At 45.8% G+C, this 13,923-nt stretch overlaps 1 protein-coding gene across 5 annotated transcripts in view; it reads right to left on the reverse strand.

Moving 5' to 3' along the window:
- LOC145359990 (calmodulin-binding transcription activator 1-like) overlaps positions 1-13,923 on the reverse strand; it is a 1,101,467-nt gene that overhangs the window by 51,045 nt on the left and 1,036,499 nt on the right. For all 5 annotated transcript variants that reach the window (XM_080214885.1, XM_080214883.1, XM_080214884.1 and 2 more), the window contains exons 12-18: positions 13,536-13,726; positions 11,986-12,064; positions 9,416-9,734; positions 6,616-7,154; positions 5,182-5,369; positions 2,799-3,045; positions 1,296-1,367 (exon numbers count right to left, since the gene is read on the reverse strand). In XM_080214885.1, the coding sequence (XP_080071011.1) occupies positions 1,296-1,367; positions 2,799-3,045; positions 5,182-5,369; positions 6,616-7,154; positions 9,416-9,734; positions 11,986-12,064; positions 13,536-13,726 (1,635 nt within the window). The remainder of the gene's footprint in view (positions 1-1,295; positions 1,368-2,798; positions 3,046-5,181; positions 5,370-6,615; positions 7,155-9,415; positions 9,735-11,985; positions 12,065-13,535; positions 13,727-13,923) is intronic.

A 13,923-nucleotide genomic window follows, 5' to 3' on the forward strand; every position in this document is an offset into this window, starting at 1 on the left:
GGAGGTCTTGCTGCAGCTGTATAGGGCATTGGTGAGGCCGCAGCTGGAGTACTGTGTGCAGTTTTGGGCGCCGCACCTGCGCAAGGATATTTTGGCCCTGGAGGGAGTGCAGAGGAGGTTTACTAGGCTGATACCGGAGTTGAGGGGATTGAGCTATGAGGGGAGGCTGAATAAACTAGGCTTGTACTCGTTAGAGTTTAGAAGAATGAGGGGAGATCTCATTGAGACGTATAAGATGATGAATGGGATGGATAGGATAGAGGTGGAGAGACTCTTCCCGCTCAAAAAAGACAGTAGGACTAGGGGGCACAGCCTCAAGATAAAGGGGAGGCGGTTTAGAACGGAGTTGAGGAGGAACTTCTTCACTCAAAGGGTGGTGAATCTCTGGAATTCTCTGCCCGTTGAAGTGGTGGAGGCTGCCTCACTAAATATTTTTAAGAAGCGGGTTGATGGGTTCTTGATAAGAGAGGGGATTAAGGGTTATGGGGAGAGGGCGGGAAAGTGGAACTGAGCCACAACAGATCAGCCATGATCTTACTGAATGGCGGGGCAGGCTCGAAGGGCTAGATGGCCTACTCCTGCTCCTATTTCTCATGTTCTTAAAGTGTCTTCCCATTACCCCCAACACTCCTTTTATTATTCATTCATGGGACATGGGCATCACTGGCTGGCCAGCATTTATTGCCATCTCTAGTTGCTCTTGGAGGGCAGTTGTGAATCAATCACATTGCTGTGGCTCTGGAGTCACATATAGGCCAGACCGGGTAAGGACGGCAGATTTCCTTCCCTAAAGGAAAGTGAATAGATGGGATTTTTTTCTGACAATCAGCAATGATTTCACAGTTATCAGCAGATTCTTAATTCCAGATTCTTTTTATATTGAATTCAGATTGCATCGTGGCAGGATTCGAACCCAGATCTCCAGAACATTGGCTGAGTTTCTGAATTAATAATTCCACTAGGCCATCGCCTCCCCTGAAGGTGTTACTTGCTAATGTTGTATTTTACGGACACTGCTGTGCCCCACCATCAACACTATCTGAGTGGCCATGTGGCGAAGATAGACAGCGATTGTTGACAAGCTATTCCCCCTGTGAGGGCACCGGGGCCAAGTTAGATCCTACCCGAGGGAGGTGGGGGATGGTGGATGGGGAACCCTGACTGGTATTTCCTCTCCCACTAACTCAGTAACACTAAGCCCCAGTACAGCTAACAGAGCACATATGGCTTGGTTGTCCATGCTGCTTTGTGGGTGCCCCCTCCACAACATGCAAAGTGTCACTTTTCATTTTTACCTGTTTATATTTTCTATAGCAGCGCTGAATGACAGCAACAGCCATTTCCTGTTGTTCCCTGAAAGGACGTCCCTAAAAAAAGGAAAACATGATGTTACCAACTGCGACTCTCCACACTTCCTTTCAGAATCATAGACTGATACAGCAAAGAGGGAGGGCATTCAGCCCATCAGGCCTGTGCCAGCACTTTGGTCGAGCTACTCAATTAATCCCACTCTCCTGCTCTTTTCCCATAGCCCTGTAATATGTTTCTCTTCACAAATGAATCTAATTCTCTTTTGGAAGTCACCACTGAATCTGTTTCAACCACCATTTCACATAGAATCCCTACAGTGCAGAAACAGGCCGTTTGGCCCATCGAGTCCTCACTGACTCTCCAAAACAGCATCTCACTAAAGCCCATCTCGCCCAGATCACACCATCTTGTAAAAAGGTTTTGTTTCCACTTGTCACGTTTTGCCAATCACTTTAATCCTGTGGTTACTGACTGTTGTAAGAAGTCTCACAACATCAGGTTAAAGTCCAATAGGTTTATTTGGTAGCACAAGCCACTAGCTTTCATAGTGCTGTCCCTCAGCGCTTCCAAAGCTAATGGCTTGTGCTACCAAATAAACTTGCTGGACTTTAACCTGGTGTTGTGAGACCTCTTACTGTGGTTACCCTAGTCCAACGCCAGCATCTCCACGTTGTACTGACTGTTGTGCCATTTTTCTATATCAATACCTGTTATTTATATTTTGGCAATCTTTCTACCCGCGCCCCCACCTTTTACTGAAAGGGGTTCCACAGACATGAGATACCCTCCAGTATACCCACCTGTAAGTGCGTGTATGTTGTCATTGGCCATGGTACAGGAATTGGCTACTTTTGTGTCTCAACTGCCAATTCCTGTATCATGGCCAATGACAACACAAACGCACTTATCAATGCAGGTGACTAGGCATTGATCTTAAACAGCACAGATGGCTGATGTTACACATCTCAGCCCCAGAGATGGTGACGCTGCAGGAATGTTCCACAGAGCAATTGAACTCTTAAAACCCAGAGAATATTATTGAAATAAAAGAAACACAATGGCCAATTTAATCTCAGAAGGGTCCCACAAACTGCAATGAGATAATTGCTAGATAATCTGGAGAGATGTTTGTTTGAGAGGTCAATATTGGGTCAGGACACCAGAGAGAACAACCTAGTTCTTTTGAAAAATGGAATGATGTGATTTTTTTAACGTCCAAAAGAGAAGGAAGACAGGGCTGATTTTAACACGACAGCTAGAAGACAGCACCTCCAACAGTGCAGCACCCCTCAGTACAGGCACTGGGAGTGTTGGCCTGGACCAAGTGCTCAAGTACCTGCAGTGGGACTTGAACCCATGACCAGCTGGCTCAAAGGCAAGGGTGCTACCCTCGAACCACAGCTGAAAACAAGCTGACACACGGACACAGGACATGTTTGTACGCTGCAACTCACATGCTGATCCTATGTGAGGACAGCGCCTCTAACCTTGTATTTCCGGAAGGCAGTTTGCACCAGCTTGGCAGCCTCGTACAGCTCTCTCTGCTCGTGGTCTGACAAGGTCAGCTGGGCAAATTCATTCTCCATCTTTTCACTGGTCGACGCGCTCAGGAACTCGGACCAATCGGCTGCTGACGGGAGAGTGGGTTTCTCAAAATTAACCTCGCTGCTTGGTGACAAGGCGGGGCTTTGGCTTGCATTGGAGGGAGGAGTCAGGGGCTCACTGTACAAAGACCTAGAATATAAAAGGAAAGTGGGGAAGGAGGAGTTTAGGTAAAGATGATCAGTCATATTGTGAGCTCACAAACATAGAAACTAGACGCAGGAGTAGGCCGTTTGACCCTTCGAGCCTGCTCTGCTATTCATTATGATCATGGCCGATCATCAAATTCAATATCCTGGTTCCCCCTTTCCCCCATCTCCCTTGATCCCTTTAGCCCCAACAGCGGTATCTAATCTCTTCTTGAAATCACACAATGTTTTGAACAAGGTATCTATCACCTGGCAACTGGTTTTCATCTAAATTGATAACAGCACTTTGAGCAAGGAGCCGGTTCAACAACAACCTGCATTTATCTAGACCCTTAAGACAGTGAAACATCCCTTCATAGGGGTGTAATCAGACACAATTTGCTACCAAGCTACGTAAGGAGATTTTTGGTCACACGAAAGTCTGGTCAAATCGGAAAGTTTGAAAGGAGCATCTTAAAATAGGAGCAAGAGGTGGAGATGTTCAGGGAGGGAATTTCAGAGCCAAACACGCCCCCCCCCCCTCCAACTTGACAGTTCGAATGCATTGATGGGTGAAGGAAATCAGGGAGGCCGGAATTGGAGTGGTGCAGAGATTTTTGTGAATTGTGGGGTTGGAAGTGATTACAAAAACAAGGAAGGCCAAGAGTACAGAGGGATTTGAACACAACTTTTAACTCAAGGTGTTGCTGAATTGGGAGCCAGTGTAGGCCAGTGGACACAGAGGTGATTGCTCAATGGGACTTGGCCCAAACTCAGATATTGGCATCAGAATTTGGGAAAGTTTTAAAGTTTTAAAGTTTATTTATTAGTGGCACAAGTAGGCTTACATTAACACTGCAACGATGTTACTGTGGAAATTCCCTTGTCGCCACACTCCAGCGTCTGTTCCAGTACACTGAGAGAATTTAGCACGGACAGTGCATCTAACCAGCGCATATCTGGACTGTGGGAGGAAACCGCAGCATTTGGAGGAAAGCCATGCAGATACGGGGAGAACAAGCAGATCCATACAGACAGTGATCCAAGTTGGGAATTGAACCCAGGTCCCTGGTGTTATGAGGCAGCAGTGCTAACCACTGTCCCACCAAGCTGCCTGCTAAGGTTTACGGAAGTTGGAAGATGGGAGGCTGGCCAGGAAAACATTGGAATAGTCATGCAAGGAAGTCGTAAAACCACGGATGAAGCTGCAGACGGGTTGAGGAAAAGACAGAAACAGGCAACGTCACGATGGTGGAAGTAGACAATGTTGATGATGGAGAGGAAGAAAATTGTTAAAAGCAGGACACCTTTAATAGATTTGTAAATTAAGTACGCGTACTGATACCAAATGATTAGCTGAGCTGGCTCCTTCCTTTAACTGATGGGGTAGTTAGAGATCTGGGTCAAAACTCTGATTTCCCCTTCCATAAGCCAGCAACACCAAAGATAACCGGTGACCTGAACATTGTTCCTACAGGGAGCACTGTGTTGCCCCATATTACAACAGTGACTATATTTCAAAAAATCTTAACTGATTGTGAAGCATGTTAGGATGTCCTCATAGTGTGAAAGATACGATACAGACACACATCTATTTTTTCTTGAGTATTTTCTCCAAGCAATTGAGGCAAGTCACGTCAGCAGTGTGCCAAACCATAAATGAGTGGGGAGTGTCGATTGGACATTCAGCTTCTGATTGTTAACTCCCTAACAATGCAGTTGATTCAACTTGACTCTTGTGAACTGGGTGAAATATAGTTAACAAAGAACGACCCTGCAGCTAGGAACTGACTGGAGACACATTCCAAGCTCTCAACCTTCCTCCCTTGTTCCATCTAACTTCCAAGTCCAGTGCTCCACATGCTCTTAGTTCTACCCTAGAAGTTGTGTGGAAATCAATCCTCATCATCATTTTATCTCCACCTCAAATCTTATTTTGTCCCTGGGTCTTAAATCTGTGGAGCTCACTTCTCTGTGTCTCCTCTGCCTCCTACAGTCAAAAGCCTGAGCTTGACCAATCACCTAATTATTGCCTCTTGAGTCATTCCTGTTTCCTCCCCTCCTTTGAATATTTACTGACTTCTTGTGGACTTTCGTCTAGGTTCATTCATAATAACGGAAGGTTTCCCAAGCTACTGACCGAAGCTGAGATAAGCTGGGTAAATGGTCCACATCTGCCAGGTAACTGGCCAACCAGGTCAAGGTGGTGTTCACACTGGGGATGTCCCCTCGCTCAGATAACGAAAATTCCATAGGGATGAAATTTTCCCGTTTGATCCTGTCTGGTGTGGCTTCAATGATCTGCTCAGCCAAGGACATCATATTAGCCTGAGGAAGCAAAAGCAATTTAATTATATTTTCCTTTGTCTTCCTAACACCATAGTATTAAAGTTTTAATGTTGGGCTTTGGAAGTTAAGATGAGCAAAGGGCATTGGCATCAGCAACTCAATTGTTGAAGAATCTTTCAGAATGTTCTGGAAATCTGTCTTTCAAAAATACTGCTGATCAATGTTACATTTTATGATATCTGCATCACGTGACCTAATATCCACAATAGAGAAATAGGCCACAAGCAGATGCAGCTATATAAACACCACAGAATAGCACGTAACCTTTATAGCATGTAACCTTGGCGAGGCAATGGCATAGTGGTATTATTGCTAGATTATTAACCCAGAAACTCAGCTAATGTTCTGGGACCCAGGTTCGAATCCCGCCATGGCAAATGATGGAATTTGAATTCAGTACAAAAAAAAACTGGAATTAAGAATCTATGGCTGACCATGAAACCATTGGTCGATTGTCAGAAAAATCCATCTGGTTCACTAATGTCCTTTAGGGAAGGAAATCTGCCATCCTTACCTGGTCTGGCTTACATGTGACTCCAGAACCACAGCAATGTGGTTGACTCTCAACTACCCTCAGGCAACTAGGGATGAGCCATAAATGCTGGCCAGCCAGCGATATCCATGTCCCACAAATTAATTTTTTAAAATGTGGTTGATTTTCAATTGCCCTCTGAAATGGCCTAGCAAGTCACTCAGTTCACCACCACCCTCTCATGGGCAACTAGGATGGATAAATACTGGGCAGCCAACAATGCCTGCGTCCCATGAATGAAAAAAAACTCTCATTTCATTTTCTCCTGAGGGTGCTGATTCATGCTGTGATATGACTCCTTCAATTGAATGGCCATTCTTCATTTAAACCTAACAACAGGATTATCCACCAAATCTGATCCTGTCATCCACACGCACGCACACTTTCCAGTGTGTGTTGCTGGGCGGGAGTTAGGGGCAGGAGGGCTGGCTGCCCTTACTTCCCTTCTTGGGCTCAGCCACTGAAGCCAGTAATCCAACAATTGTTGGCCCAGCTGCAATCAGGCAGCCTGGTTCAGACCAGTGCTTGAAACGGGGGCCTCTCCTGGTTCCAGCCCACTTGGCTTGGATATGGGGTCCTGGTAAACACAGCAAGAGTCATCTTTTCTTGGGAGAAGACGTGGGCAAATATAATGAAAGAATAAATGGGATGATCCTGTGCGCAGCTGAAGGTTACTCATTCTGCGTCTCATACCTGCAAGTCATCCATATGTTGGAGACACTCCTCTTTCTCCTTGTACGAAAGTAATTCTGCATCCACCATGTCCCTCTCTGATAACATCAGAACACTGATGTCCTGCTTCTGTTGTATCCTGTGAGCAATGGACCCAGCGCTGAGACCTGAGACCTTCCTTATCACCACAGGCTGCCCCGTCGTAGTCTGTGCTGCCACACTGACATAAATCTCCTTCTGGCTCCACTTTGGACTCGTCTGGTTCCCGACATTTCTGCATCCGGAGGCGAGGGGCAAAGGGAATTCTGAGGTATGTTGGGAAGATTCCCTGGGACTCTTCCTCTCCATTTTGGAATCAATTGCATCGGGGGGCGGTTGCTTGGGGCTGGAGCTCAGTTTGGCGGTGTTCTTCTGCTCCAGGTTTAGTGGCGGGGGAGATGATTTGTCTTGCCTGGAGTGGAAGTGTTCTGTGTTTAGTTTGTGTTTCTTAGAAGCTGGGAGATCCCTCTGGCTGTCATTCCCATGGCACTGCAGGGATTCCGATCTCGGCCGTCTGAGATCTAATACAATAAAGAAGGCCCTGTGTTTATTTACCTCATAACATATCCTCCAGAGACATCTCAGAAACGTGTCACATAGAATTATAGAATCATACAGCACAGACAAAAGCCACTCAGTCCATCATGGGGCGGTACAGTGGCCAGTGGTTAGCACTGCTACCTCACAGCGCCAGGGACCCAGATTTGATTCCAGGCTTGGGTCACTATCTGTGTGGGGCCTGCACGTTCTCCCCGTCTCTGTGTGGGTTTCCTCCAGGTACTCTGGTTTCCTCCCACAGTCTGAAAAACAAGCTGGTTAGGTGCTTTGGCCATGCTAAATTTTCCCTCAGTGTACCCAAACAGGTATCAGAGTGTGGCAAAGAGGGGGTTTTCACAGTAACTTCATTGCAGTATTAATGTAAACCTACTTGTGGCAGTAATAAATAAACTTTACTTTGAAAGAGCTAGCCAACTAGTTCTAGCTGCCTTCTCCTTCTTCATCTGCCAGCAATGTTTTCCCTTTATGTATTTATTCAACTCTTTTTTTAGAAGCTAGGATTGAATCTGCTTCCACCATCCTTTCATGAAGTGTATTTCAGGAGAAATAGTTTAAGAGCATTCCTGTTGCTATGGCTACATTCTGTACAGAATGCAGAATTATGAATTGAGGGAAAAGCAGACCACAAAGGGAGAGGATGTTAATTATAACTGACACTGAACTCTTGACAATTGGACCCATAGGTCCACAAGAAGTGGAGGGGGTCATTCAGTTCCTCAAGCCCATTCTGACATTAAAGACATTCTGGCTGATCTGAACCCAAAGCAGCTCCATGTGTGGCTTTCAATGGTGGCTGCCTCACACGTGCCTCTAATAAATGTGTGTTAACCAAATCCTAGCAACCCAGAGGTCAAATCCCACCATTAGAGTGCTTCATCAGATTGGGATTAGTTGCTAGAATGCAGATTAAAGACTCTGACTGCCTTCCATGCCTTCATCCAGGTGACCTTCTATCATGTACCTCATCAGCCTACTAAGCAGGAATAAGATATTCGCTGGAGGGTGTCCACTGATGTTCATACAAGTGCTTTCCCAAATTGAGATTCGGTTAGCCACAGAACAAGGACTGACTCTGGTATCTTAGAGTCTTTACATGCAGAAGGAGGCCATTCATCCCATTGAGTCTGCACCAACTCTCTGACTGAGTATCTTATCCAAGCCCTCTACCCTGTTCTATCCTTGTAACCCCACACCTTTACCATGGCTAATTCATCTAAACTACACATCTTGGACCACTAGAGGCAATTTAGCATGGTCAATCCAGCAAATGTGCACATCTTTAGACTGTGAAAGGAAACCAGAGGAAACCACACAGACATGGGGAGAATGTGTAAAATCTATACAGGCAGTCACCCAAGGTTCGAATAGAACCTGGGTCTCTGGCGCTGTGAAGCAGCATGCTAACCACTCTGCCACCGTGCTGCCCATTGTCCTCATCTGTATGCCATTTGACCGAGTTGGGCAGATTGGGGAACATTCTCCATGCTCTGGGGGTGGGTCACATAGAGATCTGGTGTAGATCCAAAGAAAACAGCGGAGGTGTAGAAACTTGTCACGGGGCAGGCAGAAAGAGAGCGACAGACCAACTGCTCCCTCAGAAGCAGGAGGGTGATAACCCAGGAACTGCAGAGAAAACAGAAGAGTTCATTTTGTCACCACAAAAGGTTTCAACCTGGCTCAGCCTTGGGAAACAGACCTCTGCTTTCTGGGGCAGTTGTAAAGATTCGAAGCGAAGAAATTTTCAAGTTGATCCTAATGTACATGGCACAACAGAAAAATCTGTATATCATATTACTCAGAAAGATCACAGGATGGTTAATGTTGGGAATAAAAACAATATATTGAGAGGCAGAAAGCACTCATGGAGGCCCACTGCTAAGGCAGAATAGAGGGAACTTTATTCTGATTCTTACCTGTGCTATAATCAGCCTAGTGTATTTGATGGGCAGTGGAGAGGAAACTTATCTAATGCATGCTTTACCTTTGCTGGATGTGTTTCATGGGATATGATGAATGGAGATTTGCTTTGTGTCTGATCTGGGTTCATTACACCTGGGGAGTTTTGCTGCTAACACAGGGTTCTCAAAATAGAATTGTTCCATTCCCTGGCACGACATCCAGACTTTAGCTCATATAAAATTCACCGGAATAAAAAAAAGACAGAGGTCCATGAATACACAAAGTAGTGATTGCTAAATACACTGTCGAAATGAATAAAGTGCACCTGTGGGAGGAGATGTGCTGATGTTCTTCTGGGGCTCCTGACTGCTGTTACTGCTGCTGTTCCATTGTCCAATCCAGCCATCACTCCCTGACTTTGCAATGGGAGAGCAAACCATTCCAGGCGTTTGAGGAAGACCAGGGAGCTGTGACTCATCTTCTCTCTGTAGTTCTTCCAGATACTCTGCCAACTTCACGTGCCCTCTTGAGCGGGCAATTGTCAGGGGCAAACGACCCAGTGAATCAGGGATGGAGAGAGCTCGGTGGTCCCACTTATATAGAACAACAGCTGCTTCAGTGTGCCCCAATGCACAAGCCCACATCTGGTGAAAAGTAGAGGGACAATTATTTTATTATTTCACATCCTTCCCAACAGAGTGGACAAGTAAAAAATTAGCATTGGCTCTCAGTTGCAACTGCACTTTCTCCAGTGTTGGCAAGTTGATGCGATCCTTGCCAAAGGACAAAAACATGATATAAATGCTAATTTCTCCTTTTTTTAATGATCACTAACCCAACACAATGTGGAGACATTATCTGGAATTTTAGTGCCTTGCCCATGCGGGGCGTGTAAAATCCTGCCCGAGGCCAAGGGAGAATGCTGTTCCGCAAGCCTCAATCACCTCGATTCTGGGTGGGCAAGATGGTCAAGTTCCGGCCATTAGCTGCTTTTAAATAACGGGACAAATATTCCCATTCCATTTGCCAAGGAAATGGAAGCTGGCAAGGGACAGACCTTAGAGTGGTCCATTGATCTTGGGCATCCAGTATATGACTTTTATTGTAACTTCCATCTCCTTAATCACAGTGAACTATACACATGGATCTGGCAATTCGCCCCAAAGTCAGCAACTGTGAAGACCATTTCTAGCTTCACTTGATAACTTCACACCAAGCAGCAACAAAAATCCTGCCTGCTGTTCTAGGAGCTGGAGCTCCGACATCAAGAGAACAATGACAATTTCCATTTATAGGTGGCTGTTAACATGGTAAAACCATCTCAAGCTGCTTCATAAGATGCAGTTGGATAAGATTTGACACGAAATCATACAAGGAGATATTAGGACAGATGCTTGGTCAAAAAGATTTGAAGGAGAGTCATAAAGAAGGAGATGGAGAGGCAAAGGTTTGGGGAGGGAATTGCGGGCTTTGGGACGAAGACGAGTGAAGACATGGTTGCCAATGGTGAGTGTGAAAGAAATCAAGTACAAGGAAGAGACCAGACCTGGAGAAGTCGTGAGATCTCAAAGGCTGTCAGGAATTTAATGTTGGCAAGTGTTGGCAAGAGTGAGGTGGTCTACTTTGGTAGGAATAATGGTAGGAAGGACTATTACTTACGTGGCGAAAAACTGCAGCAGGCGACAGTGCAGAGGGACCTCGGGGTCCTTGTGCATGAGTCGCAAAAACCCAGCTTGCAGGTGCAGCAGGTGGTCAGGAAGGCGAATGGGATGCTGGCCTTCATAGCGAGGGGGATTGAATATAAAAGTAGGGAGGTCTTGCTGCAGCTGTATAGGGCATTGGTGAGGCCGCAGCTGGAGTACTGTGTGCAGTTTTGGTCACTGCGCTTACACAAGGATATTTTGGCCTTGGAGGGAGTGCAGAGGAGGTTTACTAGGCTGATACTGGAGTTGAGGGGGTTGAGCTATGAGGAGAGGCTGAATAAACTAGGCTTGTACTCGTTAGAGTTTAGAAGAATGAGGGGAGATCTCATTGAGACATATAAGATGATGAATGGGATGGATAGGATAGAGGTGGAGAGACTCTTCCTGCTCAGAAAGGACAGTAGGACTAGGGGGCACAGCCTCAAGATAAAGGGGGGGCGGTTTAGAATGGAGTTGAGGAGGAACTTCTTCACTCAAAGGGTGGTGAATCTCTGGAATTCTCTGCCCGTTGAAGTGGTGGAGGCTGCCTCGATAAATATTTTTAAGACGCGGGTTGATGGTTTTTGATAAGAGAGGGGATTAAGGGTTATGGGGAGAGGGCGGGAAAGTGGAACTGAGCCACGACAGATCAGCCATGATCTTATTGAATGGCGGGGCAGGCTCGAAGGGCTAGATGGCCTACTCCTGCTCCTATTTCTTATGTTCTTATGTTCATGCAAGAGGTTACAGAAAAAGGGAGGGGAGAGAACATGGAGGGATTTGAACACAGGGATGAGAATTTTAAGTTTGATTGTTGCTGGGCCGGAAACCCAGTGTTGGTCAGCAACAGTATGAATTCAATTGTAATCTTTTTTAAATAACTTTTCAAGATGTCAATCATCACAGCCTGTTCTGTACAGATTGATCAGCCACAGAGAACCTATAAAACACTCTCCCATATACTTTCCAGTATGAAGTCTCACAACTTGATTGAAATCCAATAGGTTTATTTGGAATCACGAGCTTTCGGAGCGCTGCACCTCCATCAGCTGAGTCCTGATGAAGGAGCAGTGCTCTGAAAGCTCGTGATTCCAAACAAACCTATTGGACTTTAACCTGGTGTGGTGAGACTTCTTGCTGTGCCCACTCCAGTCGAATGCCAGCATCTCTACATCATGACATACTTTTTAAACAGAGGGGACATTTTACTTACCAGGGGTGTGCAGGAAAAATGATCAACATTCAATGGATCCACCTCCAGTTCCAGATCAATACTATCTGCATGTTTTGCACTGTAAAAGAACAGACATAAGTTGTTAATGGAGCACTTTCCTTCGCGAGCCAGCATACTGGCAATTTATCGGTGAGGGTTTGTGAAGGATTCACTCTAAAATATTCTTCCAGGACCTCTTACGCAGTGAGGGACACAGTAAGAAGTCTCACAACACCAGGTTAAAGTCCAACAAGTTTATCTGGTATCATGAGCTTTTGGAGTGTTGGTCCTTTATCAGGTGAATGGCAGTGAGGGACGTGAGATAAATCTGTTATCAGATGGGCTACCCTACTTTCTTACCCCTAATCTCCCATCTCTCTCTCACTGTCACATTCTCCCTTTGACTCTCACTTCAATGTGATTATTGTTTCTCTGAGCTTTGCTTTATTTCCCACACACACCCTCTTCCTCTTCCCGCCATTCTCACTGTCCTTAAATCGGCCCTCTTCATTTTTTCCCATGAGCTCAAAAGGATGGAACTCCTCACCTCATTAGTCAGCTTTTCACTCACAAGCATCAGGGATTTTCAAACCTGGTGTAACTTTTGGTATATCATTAGCTTGCCAGCTTGGCTTTACACAGCCTTAGTAGATCAACCATCGAGTGAAGAAACATCCCACTTCACATTGCACTGAAAACCCTTGGTTTCCTTTCCTCAGAATTAAATAAATATAGAAATTAATATGCCAGAACTTGTTCTAATCAATCTTCCCAATGTAATTATTTCTACCTTCGTTGTACACAGACACCTGAGTACAGTAACAATCATAGAATCCCGAAGGAAGCCATTCGGCCCATTGCGCCTGCACTGACAACAGTCCCACCTAGGCCCTATCCCCGTAACCCCACGTGTTTACCCCGCTCTGCAAGTTCAATCCCACTGGACAAAGTTCTTGACCTCAGTTGCACAGCCGGGATGCTGGGGATATAACCAGGCAAATCTGCAACTCCTGCAACTGTATTCCAACAACGTTCCTGTCCAGAAAATTACTCCCTATTATATCTTCAAGCCAAACTCCCAATCGGAGTAGCTGTCCAAGAAAACAACAAAATAAAATGAAGTGGCACGCTGTTACAGTGGTTAGCATTGCTGCTTCACAGCACTAAGGACCTGGTTCAATTCTAACCTCGGGTCACTGTGGAGTTTGCACATTCTCCGCATGTCTGTGCGGGGTTTCCTCTGGGTGCTCCAGTTTCCTCCCACAGCCCAAAGTTGTGCACCTAAGTTGGCCTTAGTGTAAGGGCAATTAATAGGATAAATATGTGGGCTTACAGGGATGGGACCTGGGTGGGATTGTAGTTGGTGCCGGCCCAATGGGCTGAATGGCCTTCTTCTGCACAGTAGGGATTCTATGATCAATGAAAACAAAACAGTAATGATACAGCAACAGACCACACCTCATCCATTTGGTTTTAATCACTGTTACCCTTGTTGACTGTGGAAGCACATGTACCCCTCACCTCATCCTTGGAGCCTGCTTGTTGCTTACCGCCATTTGATGAGTGTCTGGATTAGTGTGGCGTAGCCCTGGGCAGCTGCCAGATGCAGGAGGGTCATTCCTCGGAAGGTCTTGGAGTGGATGAGGTGTTTCGATTTGACCCAGCAGGCACGGCTCATCATCTTCTCACACACCAGCACCACGCGGTTCTCGAAGGAGCAGCTGGCCACCCTGGATGCACACTGCACATTGGGGTGAAGAACACACACTGAGATCAGTCCTGTCATGTAACACTATGTTCAGCTCAGAGGGACAATAACAACTATAGCAATCATACAACATTGTTGGTGGGACTGGAAGATCCCATCAGCAGGAATGGCTGGAAAAGTCAGGCCATTGTTTAAATGAAACATTAAAAGGACGCCCAGTCCCCGAATGT

Source organism: Carcharhinus amblyrhynchos, chromosome 30 (assembly GCF_965287045.1).
Source record: "Carcharhinus amblyrhynchos chromosome 30, sCarAmb.v2.hapA, whole genome shotgun sequence".
Classification (NCBI taxonomy): Eukaryota; Metazoa; Chordata; class Chondrichthyes; order Carcharhiniformes; family Carcharhinidae; genus Carcharhinus; species Carcharhinus amblyrhynchos.